Genomic DNA, 17,723 nt, shown 5'->3' with positions numbered 1-17,723 from the left:
ACAAACTGATAAAGGGGCTACTGAAGGTTATTGCTCTCTTGTCAACAAGCCATGAGCGGGCTTCTTTCTCCACAACTCCCCTTGTCTCCCCCCAACCACCACCCCTTTCTGAACAAACAAAATTATGCATCCTGTGGGAAGAAAACACGCTGTTTAATATAATGGACTCAGATACTGTTCATTGATTGGAGAATGCACCGCACTGCCCATCACACCCACAGGGATTTTCTCATCCATCCACAACCTCCTTCTCCTTTGCTTTTGTAGCAATGGCAGAACAACAGCAGCTTGTGGTCTCTGTCATTTCTTTTAATGATAAAGTAATTAGGGAAATATTGTGTATGGTTTTTTTTTTCCTTTATTTTGCCTCATCTCTACTCTTCCAACTGTTTTGTAATTTTCCCTGGTCTCATAGCCTCATCCAACCGTTTTGTTTGTCCTCTGGTGTTAGCTTTGGGAATGTACCTCCCTACCGTTCCTCTACTAAATATTTCATATTTCTGAATCCATAATTGAAAATATTAAATGAGCCACAGCCGTCCTTTTTAGCTAGTCATTTAATCATCTAAATGATTAAACAGTAGAGAGGCAGCTAAAGGAAATGCAAAAATATTGATATATATTGAACTTTACACTTGTCATCACTGGCATCAAACTCATGTGTGGAGTTGCTGTACCTACAACATATTTCTGGGAAAGAGGTGTTTGGCTGCTTTCAGAGGAGACTCAGGTGGTGTGGTTACTGTGGTCCCTGGCATGTTGCTCATTTCAGAGAGATGCCAACTCTCCCTACTCATTTTATTCTTGTCACTGTGAAATAGAAGATATGATAGACAGCTGATTCTAGTCTGTCAGTAGTAGTGAGTCATTAAAACCTCTGTGTGTGTGTGTCTGTGTGTGTGTGTGTCTGTGTGTGTGTGTGTGTGTGTGTGTGTGTGTGTGTGTGTGTGTGTGTGTGTGTGTGTGTGTGTCTGCGTGTGTGTGTGTCTGTGTGTGTCTGTGTCTGTCCCCATTTAGGGTTTCTGAACATCCAGTCTTGGCCTGACAACATGACAGACTTGAGTGTTTTCTCCAACCTGGCAACTATTGGGGGAAGAGCGCTGTACAGGTGAGAACATAACGGCCTAAATGATGGTGATAATACTTTTTTAGACAATGAATGTAATTTATATCGTAGTTGTGTCAACACTGCCTCAAGTGCAAGGAGTGCTTGTGCAGGGAAGGGAAATTGTTAACAGAATTAATGGGTTAGTTTTACTTGGTAGTAAAAATGTAGCAAAGTAAGGAAAGGGAATTAGAAAAAGAATAAATTCACTGGTGATTGAATTTGTCTTGATGTATTAAAACTTCCTACATAATGAATACACGCACTCTGTTAATGTGTGAACAGCTTTGACAGCTATAAATCACAAAAGGAACAATCAAAGCATTTAGATATCTTTATTTTACAATCTACACTTGGGATCAGATGGACTTTTACAAGCCTTTGTGAACTGTTAGCACTACTACCAATTTTTTTATTTCATTTGACAACATGCTGCTTTATAAAGTAGTGTAAGGGGTGATATATGCAGCAAATTCTATTGTTGCACAGTTTATAACAGTCTGAAGAAGATAGAGGATTAAAGAGAGTAGTGCTTTTCCAAATTTATAAATATGTGTGTCTAGCAGTAGTTTGTGTTATATTTATTATTTTCTGCAGATTAATAATGAGCGTGGTCTGGTTGGTCATGTTTTGTGTTAAACCAAAGAACACGGTTTCTGAAACACCATTTTGTGACTTTTTGTTTTGACATTTAACAATCCAGCTTATTTTATCTTAACCTAGCTCATAGAATATAATTATTTTTCATTTAATTTTTAGTGATTTGTCCAACGGTAATTAGCTGTGACATTTGGATAGAAACGAAGTGAGTGACTGCGCGGCTGAATGCGTGGTGTGGACTGTCGGCTGTTGCAGTGCGTCTTTTTGTGTGTGTGTGTGTGTGTGTGTGTGTGTGTGTGTGTGTGTGTGTGTCTGAGTGTGTGTGTGTGTGTGTGTGTGTGTCTGAGTGTGTGCATGAGGGCATGTGTGTGTGCACTTGTGTGTCATCCACCTGCAGATGGAAACAGCAGGCTGCAGTACAAATTACAGCCTGCCACCCACCCTTGCCCTGTGCTTGATCTTGCATACCCTCTGTCTATGTGATGGCTCTGACACCCCACTGGCCTCCTGTCATTTTCTAAACTGTGCAAGTGGGGCCTTTGGGAGAGGGTGCGGGTACGCTTTCAAGACAAAAAGAAAGAAAGAGCGGCCCGCATACAGAATGATAAAAACAATTTGTTTCCAATACAGTGTTGCAGTAGCATATAGAAAAATTTGACATAAAGAAAAAACAAAAACTTGTAGAACTTGCAACCTGTAAATTTTATTTTGATAAAACAATAGTATCAATGGTGTCATTTGGAATCTTTTTAAACATTACACTGTTTCATGTTGAAATTATATTACTGTGTAATTAATGTACTCGAAATGAGACCATAGTGGCGATGAATAATAGCTTTTTTCACAGACGCACACAGTGACGATGTTTCTTCAAATTAAGACCACATATTAATGTTTCTACTCGTGTCCCGACTTTTGTAAAAAAAATAGTAGTTTTTCTCTATATGATTACTTTAACATTTTGAAAGTGAGTTTTCAACAGAGTAGTTCCTCCCTACTTAATGTTCTATTTAGATTTTGGACTGCAGCTCTGCACATTTCCATTGCAATCTGACTCAGTGGCTCAGTGTAAAGTGCGACATAGAGGCTGCTACGTCTCATTTACAAGATCAACAGTAGAGCACAGAGGTAAAAAAAACAACAAAAAAAAAAACTGACAGACTTCAAATGAATTGACTCCAAGGTAAATTGCTATCCAGATTGTACGAAGATGGCTAGTGGCATCATCTTGATATATGTTTTGTTTTTTTACATTATTCATGAATCAAAGACGTAATCCAGAATTCAGCTGCAACATCTGACCAAACTGATGTCGTATGTCGGTTGCTATGTTACTGTGTTGCACTAATCCTGTCTTTCATTAGTTACAGTTTATTCATATGCACCTCTTCTGCATCTGTTTTAAATTCAGTGTAAATGTTAAGTCATATTATGTAGAAATGGATGTCAAGTTCAGGTGTAGGATGCATGTGTAAGGGTTTCCCCTTTGACACCAGAGGTTTGTCAGTATCGACAGGACTGATATTTGTTATATTTACCCATGAATCCAATGTCTCCCATAACATAAAAAAATATGGTTGTAGTTTGAGGTATGTTGAAGAATAATGTTTTCCATGCCGCATTATGTTTCCCTTAAAAAGGTGGTTTGCATATACACATTATTTATTTGAAATAAAGTTGGGCATGTGAGTCTTAAAACCTTCATATCCAGCCAATTGATAATATGACAGAGATAAGATATGATTTTTACCAAAAAAGTGACTCAGGCATTGTAAGCTGTGAAATAAATCCATCCTCTCGTCTGCCTCTCTCCCCTTTTCCTCGTTTCTCCTCTTCTTCTCCCTGTCCCACTTCATCCTGTCTGCTTCTGCTTGTCCTATCTTCCTTCCACTCCTGTTTGACCCTCTCTTCCTCTCACCTGCGTCCATTCTTCCCTCTCAGCGGGATCTCTCTGCTGGTGTTAAAGCAACAGGGCATCTCATCACTGCAGCTTCAGTCTCTAAGAGAGATCAGCGCTGGGAATGTCCACATTGCAGAGAACAGCCAGCTCTGCTACTACAGCACCGTCAACTGGACAAGACTGTTCCGCGCTGCAAACCAGAAGGTTCTGGTCCGCAACAACCGAAGCCCGCAGGAGTGCTGTAAGTTCATATTGAAAATCAACAACAACCATCAAAAACTAAAATCAGCCAATCTCATGTCCTCATGTACCAAAACAGAAATTCAGTTCCATCAGAAATAGCTTGCCGCCATGGCAACATCCCCAGTTTCATTTTGCACTGTTTTAATATTTCTTAGCAGTGTGCAATGAATACCATCTGTAGTTGCCAAAAACCAATCAAATTTCAAGTTTCCATGAAGCTTTAATAATATCGCAAATACGCTGCGTACCATTACACATTTCAACAAAGCTGAAACAGTAAAATATGTATAGGTAAGAAATATAGAATCATTCGCTAATGACAATACATCTGGAGAAACACACCTGTACCCAAGCTCAATTTCCAGATTTCCAACAGCGTAGCCAACATGCTGTGTCTTGTACTACATCTTGTTTACCAGCCCAGTTTGTTTTATATCCCATGGTGGAAGAAATGTGTGCGGCAAAAAAAAATAATTTGCTACTATCCTATCTGTGTCTCTTGTAATCTAAAAAAAAAACGTTTAAATTTTAGACAGAAACTAAAATGAAAGCCCTATATCGTCATTGGTGAAATTTTGAACAGCTGACCACTAACACAATTAACAGCCGTTCAGTTTTGACTGGCTGTTATTAAATTGTACTACTCACTTTAAAAAACTGTGTTTTTATACGGTATTTTCGTATTCTCTTCTCACATTCAACATCAGTTGTGCAGCTCGAGGCACCATCAAGGGAGTTCTCTTCTTGTTTCCTGCTTTGACAAACTTGTTCACATTTATAAATGAGTTACAGATGTTTGAAATTTACTCTGAAAAAGAAGGTTCAGACACTAATGGTCTGAAAGAATTTGGGATTGCTGACCTGACACAACATCAACTTTAGGCAAAACTCTAGTCTTTTAGATCCATGCTCAAGCTTCAAACAGAAATCAAGTTGAATATTTTGAGGGAAAGGAACATCTTTGATGCACAGTTTTCTGGGTGAGCAGCTTTTTTATAATTTCACTGTGCTCCTACAGTTGGCAGTACTGACACACTGAACATACAATAGCACACACTAGGCTTTTGTATTATTCTCTGTCTATCATATGAATGGAAGAATTCATAGAATGCAAGGTTTGATCATGTTAAAGCAGGAAAATAACTAATTTCATGAAATAGAAATTGTGTTTCTAAAAAGGGAAGTGCTTTTATTATATCACTGCAACAAGTGTTTAAACATTATTCATTTATGTATAATGATCATTAATGAGCCAGTATTTGCATTATTGAGTTGGCACCTTTTCACTGTTCATGTGCTCCTTTCCCCTGGGCAGTTCCTTAGTGTTGAACACACACACACACACACACACACACACACACACACACACACACACACACACACACACACACACCCTTCAGTGACTTTGAAGACTTTGGGTGAGACTCAAGAGTCACATACTGCTCCCCTTGGCATGGCTCTGCATGTGTGCATCGGAGTGTGTATGCGTGCGTGCGTGTGTGTGTGTGTGTGTGTGTGTCTGTGTGTGTGTGTTTGTGTGTGTGTGTGTGTGTGTGTCTCTACGTCTACACTTGACTGAGCTTAGCAGGGACTGTAAAAGGGCAGGTCTTGCAGTCCATACAGGACAGCACAGACAGAGGACAAGGAGTCTCCATGTGCCTATTTATTTATAGTTGTAGCAGTTGCAGTGATGAACTGTAGAAACATCGGCAGGTAGCTGTAGAACCCTGAAACCAGGGTAGCTGGTTTTTACAATAGCATTTATAAGATGAAGTATGAGTAGCTAGTAGAAGACAGGTAAGGATATGATATAGAAGGTGTCATATGCTGTAAAGCCATTTGAGGCAAATGTGTAGTTGTGTGTGATGTTGGACTATATAAATACTATAAACAGCTTCTTCTCACTCATTAAAGCCACAAATCTTTGAGTGAATTTATAAACTACAGTCAGGTATTTTTGGTCAGTTTGCCTCAGTTTTAATTGCAGATGATGTTCTGTCTTTAGCTTCACAGGCTGGTCTTTAAATGGGGTGCCAGCTTCAAATTTGCCGGGTTTTGCTTTGGATGACTATAACTTTTCTATTGTCTACTTGTTTTCTTTCTTGCTCATTAAACTGTCCAATTTCAGCATTACTAACCTGCGCTTTTGAATGAAAAAAATGCCTCTGAGAAAAGAAGGAACACTTTGGTGCAATAGATAAAGGATAAAGTCCAAGGAATATTTGACAAAACAGAATTTTAGAGGCTATGATAGAGTCGTTAAACCTGCTCTGGAGTGATAGCTCATTAACAATAAAATGTCAGTGTTTTATAATGATGTTTTTAGAGTCTAGACCTTGGGGAGAGAGAAAAGCATTTTGTTTTTTGTTCACACACTTCTTCAAAAAGGTCAAACCTTAGGCTAGAAAGTGCACTGGTAATAGAGCCCTGAATGCACTCAACAGAACAAACCGTACCTCGAAAGAGCTGTTTCATATCCACAGCGTTCTCATTGATACCTTTAAAGGCCGTGCACTGCACACACGCTCTGGCTCTGAACATTTTCCTGACTCCTGTCAGCCTTTTTAGGGCAGGATGAATTGCACCTTTGTTATATTATGGCATGGAGTTCGGTTTGACCTCACGTAATTCCTACATAGCTCCACGCAGAGATCTAATCAGCCCGGGTACATGAAAACACCTGTGTGGGTTTGCAGGGCCTTTAAGTTGAGATAGACCATTTCACTGTAGCAAGCAGGAGCAAGTTACGACAGCATCCTCCCGATAGTACAAGATGTCACGTTTTCACACTCTATCCACATATTTAGAAAATGCACATATGGCACAGACATTTATTATTCTATGCGCTCAGTGTTAAATAAATACCAAAATCTCTTAAGTGCAGTTTCTGGTACTTTGAAGAGACATAAAATATCACCAAGATAATTATTCATTTTATTTTCAAAAGCCTTTTTCAGTGAGGACATTTTGACATGTTACAGTAGGAAATGTACAGGTGTAAATAATCAGATTGATGATGGTTGCTTCATTTTCACTTGAATAGATCAGAGCCATTGTTGATGTTATCAGAAACATCTGTGCGTTTTCTTCTAGTCAAAGTCTCTGCTGAGAAAAAGGCCTATTGAAAACAAACAGGTGCTCTACTTGGCCAACATACAAGTGTTAGCTGCGCAACTTGGAGCAAAATTGTCATGATTGACTCGTAAGAAATACTCCTGCTGATGGAAACAAATGTATTTCAGTTTAAAAAATAAGAGATTTTTTGTCACAGAATCATCTTGATGAGTTTTTAACACAAAGACAAGAATCCTTTACGGATTTTTAAGTATTCCACACAGTCTTCTTTAAAACTTTTCAAAAATCTAAAATGTAAATTCATATTATTTCTACATTATGTATTATTCAAATAAATTTCTCATACCCTCGCTCTTTAGCTGCCCTGCTTTATTCTTTAGTGCTGCCTTTGACACAGAGGAGAGGGGTGCACGAAAGTGCAGAAAACAGTTGAGTTCCACCTACACCTCTCCCCTCAACCCTTTTAATCTGTTAACCATCAGCACAGTTCACAGACAGGCTTGTGTTTGTTCACTGAGCGTTTCCTTATTGCTTTATTTTCTATTCTTTTTGATTTTCAAGTTATTCTTTTCTTTGCTCTCTTCTTCCTTCCTTCCAGTTACAAGCCCTTATCACAGTCATCCTGTCTCACATGGGATTCAAAAAGGCACCTGTCAACTCAAGCCCCGTGGGCCTTTGTTTTCCAACTGTGTCAAAAACATCTGAAGTTGGTATCTTTTTGATCTTGCTGTATAGTTAAAAAGCCAGCCAACCTCTCCTCCTTTGTTTATTTCCTTTTTTCTGCAACCATCCTCCCTCCTTCTCCTTATCTTTCCCTCTGCCTGGTCAGTTTACCTACGGCACAAGAAGCCCAACAGAGGTGGTTTTGTCTCATGTGAAAAGCAAAGCTTTCATCCTCTGCCCTCAAAAGAAGAACTTGATTTCTGATTTCTCCATGTATCTGCGTCCTTCGGTCTGAATTTTTAAGCATTCTGAAGATTGCTACGGCCGACACTCAAGTATAGCCCCTGGCTTACATGTGGCCAGGACCTCAAAAACAGCAAGGGGGAAGAGAAGAGAAGAGTAGAGAAGTCAACTCGGCCGGCATGCAGTCTTAGTTTTGAAATCCACCGACAAGGGGGAAATCACGTCAGACGCAGATGTGATGATAAAAGTTCCAAGTGTATCTGCAGTGCTGTCACCGTGTTACTTCAACACTCTCATTTTGTCGCTGTAATGCTCTCAGATGTACTAGCCTTTGTAGAACAGTGCGCTGAAGGGGGACAAAAGAGCGAGAGAGAGATAAGAGATACAGACACAAGGAGAGAATAGTACAGAGTAGATGTAATGGCCTGAGTCTGTTGGTACTACAGAAGAAACAGATTCGGAAACAGAGAGAACAACATACAGATTGTTCACTATTAGAGATCGACCGATATGGTTTTTTCAGGGCCGATACCGATATTATTAGTAGTCAAGGAGGCCGATAACCGATATTTGGAGCCGATATTTATTTGCAATAAAAGGGAAAATATTGACGTGAAAATTTTGAATAATGGAAAAATTCCACTTAACTTTGTTCAAATGCCTTTAATCATATGTTTATTTAACAGCTTTTCAGATTTGCAACATGTTAAAGTTTTTTTTTTCTTAGACAATAGATATCTTTGTTTTAAAATTCTATCAAAAAATGCAGGGAGCTCCCAGGCTGTCTTATAAAGTTAAATGAAAACTTAAACAAATAAATAGCTCCCTAAAGTTTTCTACAGTAAATAAAGTTTTCCAAAATTTCAATATAACTGAAATGTTAATCTTTCACTTATCTTTGTTTTAAGTTCAAACAAAAACAAAAAGTGCAAGGAGTTCCCAGGGTCAGCAGCATCTCTTATAAAGTTAACTGAAAATTTAAATAAATAAATAAATAGTTCCCTGAAGTTTGCAGTTTGAAGAATGCAGTTCATGTAGGCTTTATGATGCAGTTACATTATGTCTTAAGTCTTGAACAGCAATCTCCTGCTCCTCTCTACAAGAAACTATCAAAGACAGCTTCAGGACACACTTCATCTAACAATATGTCATTTTCTGCTGCTTGGGATCTCTCAATCAACACAGAAAAAAGTAAAGTACTTGGTAGTTAAACAGCCATTATTGCCCTACAGTTTTCTCTCAGACAGACGGTACTTGCTGTCAGTTTCTGCAGCTTCTCATGTGGCTTACACAAACACACACACACTATTCACTAGCCATCCCCTCAACGTGCTTCCCTGCAATAAAACAGATTTTTTCTCTCTCTCTCTCTCTCTCTCTCTGTGTCTCTCTTTCTCACACACACTTCTTACTTTTATAACTATTTCAGTATCAATATTATCAGTAACCTTGTTTCAAGTGATTAAACCGTTAAAAACACTAAATAGCCTAAAGCATCTTCACTTTAATAATCAGTGTCTATCGTAGGAACAGACAGCTGCCGCCAACGTATTGGGCCTCACAGTAACGTTAGTAGTCGTGAGTTGTAGAGTTTCTCATGTGACTTCCACACAAACACACACTATTCTCTATCATAACAGACATTCTCCCCATTGCTACAGTCTGCTGAGCATCTAGAGCAGGGGTCCCCAAACTTTTTCCTGTGAGGGCCACATAACTTTTCCCTTCTCTGATGGGGGGCCGGGTTCAGTTTGTAACAGAAAAAGTGTGACGATCGCAGGGGTGCCTAAATGTAAAAATTTATTGTTTTCTAGAAAGCCACACATAACCAAATAACCTTTTCTGGGTTCTTCACAGAAAAAAAAGTCAGGAAATAAATAATAACACTATTAATGAAATAAATAATAATAGTTCAGGGGGCCGGGCCAAATGTGGGGGCGGGCCGTATCTGGCCCGCGGGCCTTAGTTTGGGGCTCTAGATTGTAGAGCCAGAGAAGGAGAAAGGAGAAAGCGGACCGATAGGTTAACGTTACGCTAAAGGCTAACCAGCCTTCACCTCGACGGGCTTCCCTGCAATAAAACCGGACTGAATTGAGATCTTTAGGTTTTTGCTCTCTCACTCACACACACACAGAGACTTCTACTATCACTGACTATTTCCATATCGATATTATCAGCAACCTTGTTTCAAGTGATTAACAGGCACGTCTGGAGGGACTGCGAGCGAGCAGAGCTGCCGCTTATGTTTATATAACGTTAATGGGCTCACAGTCATGTTACTAGTAGTTGTGAGTTGTAGAGGACTGGGATTTTTATTACAATTTCGGGAAACTCTGCTGCCTTAACTTACCTTCAAAACAAGTATTTGCTCTCCGGACCTTCTCCACCGTGTGTGTAAGGACTGTTCATGCACAGCTTACACTGCTGATTGGGTGTTACCGTGGCTCTGCTTGTAACCAATCAGATGGTGCTGTGGGTGGGACAATGCTGGCGACAGAGTAGTGACAGCAGACAGAGAGGCGCGGCTGCATCAGAGCCAAAATAACCCAGTTTTAAATTGATCTCTTATCGGCTGTCGAATTTAAAAAAAGGCTGATGCCGATATGCGTCAAAATGCTGAATATCGGCGCCGATAATCGGCCCGGCCAATAATCGGTCGATCCCTATTCACTATGAATGGGGTAGGAGAAAGAGGCATTTTCTTTCACTGACTGAATGAAATCCAAAGTAAATGAAACCTACAATTTTTACACTTGTATCTTTGTAAATCGAAAATGGCTTTTAGTGTGGTTTTACATGGCTATCCAAACAGCCATTAAAGTACTGTGCATGTGTTTGGATATTTGTGTTGAAAGCAGGTGACTGATATTTTTTGGATTGAAGCCGCTAGAAAATTGTTATTGATAATCAGTGTCTGTTAATTATATATTTGAATTTTAACAACAAGAAATAGGCATAAAGCTGAAAGTTGATGTTTTAGATGAGACCCTTCAAATAAATAGAGGGATGTTTTGTTTGCCCTCTCCTCTGTAAGTCTAAGTTAGATAAACAAGTCTGCTTGGCATCTGCAGGTGCTTTCAGTGTCCCACCAGTGCTTTGTCACCATTTGCTCAGCATTCTTATAATGAAGCAGCTCAGCCCATTTCCCCCCTTTGCTCGGCCCACAGAGAACCATATCACACAGTACCGTACACACACCACACACTATTTATACAAACAGAACATACAGTACGAGGCGACCTTTCCTTTCATCCAGGAGGGTAATTATTCTGTGATTGCTCAGTGCATATTGTTTGACAATTTCTTGTTCGGTGAATAGGAATATCACAGTCCCTCAGCATCAGCTCTACACCTATTCCTCTGTCTTGCTGCAATTACTCCTGCCATTGTTTGGGAAACGTCATCTTACAAAAACATACCTTTTGCAGGCCAGGGAAACCGGGCCGATATAGGGTTTATTCTCTGTACAAACATGAAGCCATCAAATCATAACTGCATTCAACATGAATGTAATATTTTGCTGTATGTAATACTCTCTGTTTTTGTGTACGTTTGTGTTGAGCAGCCAGGGAGCACATGGTGTGTGACCCGCTGTGTTCAGACGCAGGATGTTGGGGTCCTGGCCCAGACCAGTGCCTCTCCTGCAGATACTTCAGCCGTGGACGAACCTGCGTGGATACCTGCAACCTTTATGAAGGGTGAGTTATGCACGTGCATCGTACACCTGCACTCAGATACATCAAAACAGCATTTTTGCTACCCAAGGGAATAAGGGAATGATTGAAAAAAACACGGGGACATGGGAAATTGATTGATAAATCTGTTGTACACAGGTATCCCCTCTTCAATGCACATTAGAATCATAAATGAAAATAGTAAAGAGATTAGATTTTGTTCATGTTAACAAAGCCCCATTTCATGCATGTAAACCAGTGCCTTGAGAAGGATTCAAGGTTGCATTCAAATGTTTATTAGTGAAGTTGAGCCACCTTACGTGAAACAAAGAAGACCTCCACTAAGGATATATATAAAAAAAAAAAAAACATTTCATTGGATAAAACATGAACCTTCATAGAGGAAGAGTGTTATTGTGTGGTGCAGGGTACATGCAGGAGACAAAAACAAGCCAATTTCATCCATGTTCTTTTTCTGCCAGTTAGGCAGCATTAGTCGATTATAGTGTCTACATGGCCCCAGCAATAAATGCTTTATATTTAGATGGGTTCTTGGAGCTGTTATCAATCATCCACCTACACTACAGCAAGATTAATCTTACACTTCAACCTCTACATTTAATGTTGAAACTCAAGAGGACGCTCAAGTAGACGCTCAAGCAATGCATGTGTCACTACTTTGTGTTCACTACATTTTACACAGCATGTTAGTAGAGCCGCACACAAACAGTCATAGTCATAGATCTATACACAGACCTTGGAGATATATACGATAACGAAAGTTTCTCTCAAGTCTCTATGGTAACCAACGAGTGCCTTTTTAAGTGACGGATGTAGTTAGAGAAAACAGCATACCTCATTTCACCCAGCAACCACTACAGTAAAAATAAAAACAGCACAGTGCCAGCGCCAAGAAGTACTCTGAATTGTCTAGAAACACACATTAAAACAGGATGTGATTCAAAAAATAGTGCTCTTAGCTCTTGAGTATTTACGGCAATTAGCATGTGTGTGTGTGTGTGTGTGTGATTGTTCTGTGACATTTTGTTTCACTTCACTGAACTCTTAGAAGCTTGGACTAGTACAGAGACTCACCCTGAGGTCAGTTTCAGGTTCAGCTTTGCAGACTTACCTTTACTGTGGTGGATCGTCCTTTTTGATCTCTGTGTTTGATATAGTGCTGAGTATGAGGATAAAGAGGAAATGTAATATTCAGGCAAGAGAATGTAGCACAGCAAGCACTATCATAGAACATTACAGTGCCAACCAACTTTACACATCCTTCATTTTCCTTTTTATTTATGTTATTAACAAATCATATGTGTTCAATGCTGGCCGCTTCATTATGAAATTAAATATTTCTGTCCTCAATATTGTGGCTTTTTATTTAGTTCAGAATGTTTTCACAGACAGAACACGTTCATGTTTTCCCAAGTAAGTTAGTTTTCACCCAGATTCTCATATACTTTTTCAATGTAAAAAATGAATGCTGATAAATTACTTTTTTAAATAATATTTTAGTTTAAAGTATATATTAAAAATATGAAAACATATGAACTAAATGGAACATATACAAAATAATGAACACTACATGTTGTGCCAGTGGCACCCCAGGGTTCTGATGGAGAAGGCTTGGTCATCATTTTTTCATACTAAAACGTGCAGGTTAGCGGTGTGGAAAAGATCAAACTGATTTCTATATTAAGTATTTGACAGATATGTTGACGTCGCAGTAAAATGTCTTTCACTGATTAAATCAAGGAAAAAAAACAAAACAAAAAAACAAATCAGCTGATTTCAGTTGAAAAGATTTGCAGTGGGCTGGTTGTTGGGTCGCAAGGCCAAGAGAGGGAGCAAAAGAAAGATCAGTAGTGTCGTGTGTGGTGATTGGCCCAGTGGAGTGGACAGCGTGGCCACAGTGGTTCCGTGAGGCCGTTATCTCCCTCATGTCTGCACCAAAGCAAACTACACTCAGTTCAGTGTCACACCTCCGTCCACTCGCTTACCATTTATGTGTTTGTATCTTTATCGTTGTTTAAACTCTGAGGCAGCTGTTCCCGACTCGTTTTAAATGAATAAGAAAGTTAAATTAAAAAGAAAACTGTAGTCGAAAACACTCAGAGAAAAGATCTTAAACTGAAATAGTTATTCGTCTAGCAGCAGTAACTCTGCAGAGAGGATAAAGTTTTCCTCTCTTGTTTCATCAGAAATTCTAATGCACTAATTTAAGTCCTCAAAATCTCTGTTCAGATGTACAGAATTTTATTACAGAAAAATAAAATGAAGGAGAGAAATAACTCTAATTCAAATATGTCTGGTGTTGTATTTACTGGTTCACTGTTCACTCCCAGTTCTAATGTCACAATCACTAACTTATACAGAGGATTGTGAAAAAAACTACAGTTTAATCATCATAATTTATTTACTACATGATTCTAAGTGTGACGTGTGATGGTGTGTCTAGATGGGTTTTGGTGGGTCAGTCCAAGTCAAAATTCCCAGGCCGATTTTCATTCCCACTCCGTCCCTGGGAAGACCTTCTGCACAACCTGCTCATCAAAAGTTAAATTTCAGTTCAAGAACAGCCCAAGGCTCTTTGTTGCAGCTTTCAAATTCAGCAGTATTTTTTCTGTTTACTATGAATGATATTAAGAGCCAGAGGGCAAAAAGAACAATTTAAGATGTGGTGGTAACTTGCGGTTTAAAAGGCACTCCTGCAGAGTGTCAAAATGATAGGGGTCCTTAGACTTTAAAGGAAGTATAGCTTGATGCTCTGCACCTGATGAGACCAGCTCCCCTGGTGTGTTTTATTAATAACATTTTAGATATTTTGCCTTGCAGAACTGCTGGAAAGATTCTTTTAAGTTCAGAGTCCCAACTTGATCAAAAAAGGTTTGGTGGCCGCATTGGAGAGGAATGTGGAAGACCGGAAGGTGCTGTTAGGGCAGGGGGGCTAGGCGTGTCACTGCGTGTCACAGTCACTGCTTGCGCACGGGGCCACGCCCTGCCTACCTGTCTACCTGCACGTCGGCACCACCCACACCATCAGTTTCACCACCACAGTCAAACAGGGTTTCACTGAATGCAATTCCAACCCTTCACCCTCGTAGCACAGTCACATTATGTGTTACATGAGTCACATTTATATTTAACTTTTATATGAAATATTTATTTTTGTCTGTGGTTATTTGGTTTCTGTATTTATCAGTACAATCAGTTGGGATGTAGTTGAGATTTTGTTACAGCACCTTTATTCCAGTGTGGATTGGTTAAGGAGTAGAAGTACAGAAAATCTACCCTGGCATGTATTGCATGAAAGTGTGCAAGAACTTGCTTCATATGAGGTGAGCTTGAGGACAGGGGTAGTGCTGAGCAAACCACAAGGATGCTGCCCCTTTTTTCAATATCTTGGTGGTTTAAAATGTAACTAAAAGATCAAATTTTGACTCTAGAAAAACTCTTTTTTACATAAAAAATGCAGAGATTCTGTTTGTGTGGAATTAGCATCAGCAGCATACGGGCAAAAAAAAATTCTACACGACATGCAGTATTTATTTTGTGGTTTATTTACTTTTCTTTCATCTCAGACATGTTAGTATATTGACAACTCAGTGTGGGTCAGACAGCAGCAAAATGGCGAGGAGCTTGAATTGCGTTATATCTCAAATGATTTTTGAATGGCTGTTGAAAATGTTTACAAAGTCAAAACAATTTGAATGTTATCGTTCACAATAACAAAAAGGTATTTTTATTTGTTCTTGTCAACATACACGTTTGGCAGTGTAGATTATGTGGAAAAGCCTTTTGAAATGAAAGTTATTTTGCATCATATCCATATACTGAAGATGTATTACTCCCTGCAAATGTGTTGCTGAATCTTTGTCCCACAACAGAGAGAAAATAGAGGAAAACAGAACAGAGCAGAACATCATGCAATAGTCTATAAGTCTTAAACGTCAATGATATCTTCCAGTGACATTGCAGCCTTTATTATCTCAACCAGCACACACCCAGACAAAAGCATACCTCCCTTGCCTCCTGGAAGGTTTTCTGAAGGCCAGATGAAGCATAATTAATACTAATTTGATTTAGATCCCACTGGGCCGACGACAATTTTTTTTTCCACTGCTGAGACGGAACATTCTGTTTTCTTTCACTGATCAAAAGAGAAGGACCCAAAAGTCTTTCTCCTTGTCCTATAGTGACAAAGGCAAAGTACCAACACCAACTCAGTCGCACTGTGGTCAAATCTAATGACTTTTGGAGGCCACTCTGGTGTTCTACTACAATAAGGGGATTGTAGAAATTGAATAACAAGGCACTTAATTTAATTGATTTTTGAAAACGTTACACCCCTAGCAGGTATTCCACCTTTCAACTGTGTCGACCCCCTGAGTGATACTATCAGTATTACAGTTAGCTAATTAGCTACAATGCTTGTGGTTGTAAAAGCTGTGTGTGTGTGTGTGTGTGTGTGTGTGTGTGTGTGTGTGTGTGTGTGTGTGTGTGTCTGTGTGTGTGTGCGCCTAATGCTATGGCTACATATTGACCTCTGTTTCCAAAGTAAACATTGAAAGAAACAAAGCTCATACTAGCAGACTGATACAGACAAATCTATCCACTATTAACACTTCTTCTAAGTTAGTCCCTCCATCAGTCTTCTTTGCTGTGGAAGTGGCACCATGAACTCTGATCTTATTCAGACATTATTGATTGAAAAGGATTATTCGTAAACTTGTGCTGAGCAGTATAGGAAAGCTTTTTTTTATGTTTCCATTGTTAGAAGGGAGAGTAGCTGATAACAAGAAGTGTCTGACATTTGAAATTCTGCTTTGGTGAAACAATGAAAACAATGGAAACTTATCTAAAAAATATGATAAATTATATTATTAAAAAATTAACTTAACTAATAATTAGTAAAGTGTAATCACAGACATCATTGAACCCTACAGACATGTATTGTGTATGTTGTTTCTTTTTGTATTTGGCAAGGGTTGATGTGGTAATGAGTTGTTATTCATCGTTTGTAGGTCCTCACAACAACTGGTTTTAAACTGCTCTTAGATTTCCAGCCACTTACTAAACATGACACCAGAATAATGGAAAAAGTCTTTGTTTTTACAAGCCACATTATTGTCTTGCTTAGTGAAGCTTTGTTTAAGATAAATTTGTTGAATGATTTTATCACATGAAATAGAGGTGATTGAAGTCTTATTTCTCAGTGTTTTAGCTCCTTTCAACTCGAGCAAAAAAGCACATCCTTCAAGATTTAACATCCGTACTGGCTGAAGACACAAAGCCATCTCATCTGCTCTATCTCACAAATAATGTTTTTATCCTCTTGTCTCTCACCCCTGTTTCGCTCTCTGCTCCCCACCCATCTTGACCCCTCCCTCCCTCCCTCCCTCCCTCTCCTCCACCTCTCTCAGGGATATTCGAGAGTATGCCAACGGGTCAGTGTGCGTGGAGTGTGATGCCCAGTGTGAGCGAGCTGACGATGACTCTTTGACCTGCCACGGTCCGGTAAGCTTCCTCCTGTAGACAGCAATAGTGAGGCAGACTGACTCGCTCACTGTCTTCTTAATATAGACAGCAAAGAGGGCTGTTTTTTGAGCAGCTTGCTTACATTTCGTTTTATCTAGTCTTTAAAGAGGAATATCACTCAACATAAAAAGCAATACACATGGTGTCGTAATGCCATCATTGAAAGATGAACTGCAGAAGCCACAGAGCCAAGACTAATCTGAGTTATAATGTGACGGTGAACAGCAAGCCGACTTAAAAAGACTGCCTTTGTAAATCAAGATTTATGTTTTTTTAAAAGGATAGGTTCACATTTTTTTCAAGTTTGTCTTACAACAATAATCAACAAATCCTATGAAAATCCCCCCGGAAAGAGCACTGCTTCACTCTCCACAAACCAAAAAATGACATGGAGCTGCAGATGTTCCCTGTGGTCATCTTCAACTATGATTAATTAGTGTATTAGCAGTCAAAGTGTGCCTTTCAGCTTTGCTATTGATTATGTCTCATATTCTGACTCAAAGGCAAAACTGATTGTTTAGCTAATCCGCAAAGTGTGTGTATTCAGTTCATGTGTGCTTGTGTGTATATAATTCTGGTTTTATATTATGTGAACATTCAACCACTCATTCAAGGACAGCATTATATTTTCTTTTGTCCATCCATTAGCCATACCGCTTATCCTTTTGAAGGTCGG

At 39.2% G+C, this 17,723-nt stretch overlaps 1 protein-coding gene across 2 annotated transcripts in view; it reads left to right on the top strand.

The window, feature by feature from the left end:
* Positions 1–17,723, top strand: part of erbb4b (erb-b2 receptor tyrosine kinase 4b) — a 316,365-nt gene that overhangs the window by 220,602 nt on the left and 78,040 nt on the right. For both annotated transcript variants that reach the window (XM_087176745.1, XM_087176744.1), the window contains exons 11-14: positions 1,018–1,108; positions 3,647–3,846; positions 11,395–11,527; positions 16,933–17,026. In XM_087176745.1, the coding sequence (XP_087032871.1) occupies positions 1,018–1,108; positions 3,647–3,846; positions 11,395–11,527; positions 16,933–17,026 (518 nt within the window). The remainder of the gene's footprint in view (positions 1–1,017; positions 1,109–3,646; positions 3,847–11,394; positions 11,528–16,932; positions 17,027–17,723) is intronic.

Source organism: Seriola lalandi, unplaced genomic scaffold (assembly GCF_002814215.2).
Source record: "Seriola lalandi dorsalis isolate HSWRI2012SDOR001 ecotype SW California unplaced genomic scaffold, Sedor1 jcf7180002054568, whole genome shotgun sequence".
Lineage (NCBI taxonomy): Eukaryota > Metazoa > Chordata > Actinopteri > Carangiformes > Carangidae > Seriola > Seriola lalandi.
This window is presented reverse-complemented; position numbering and strand designations above follow the sequence as displayed.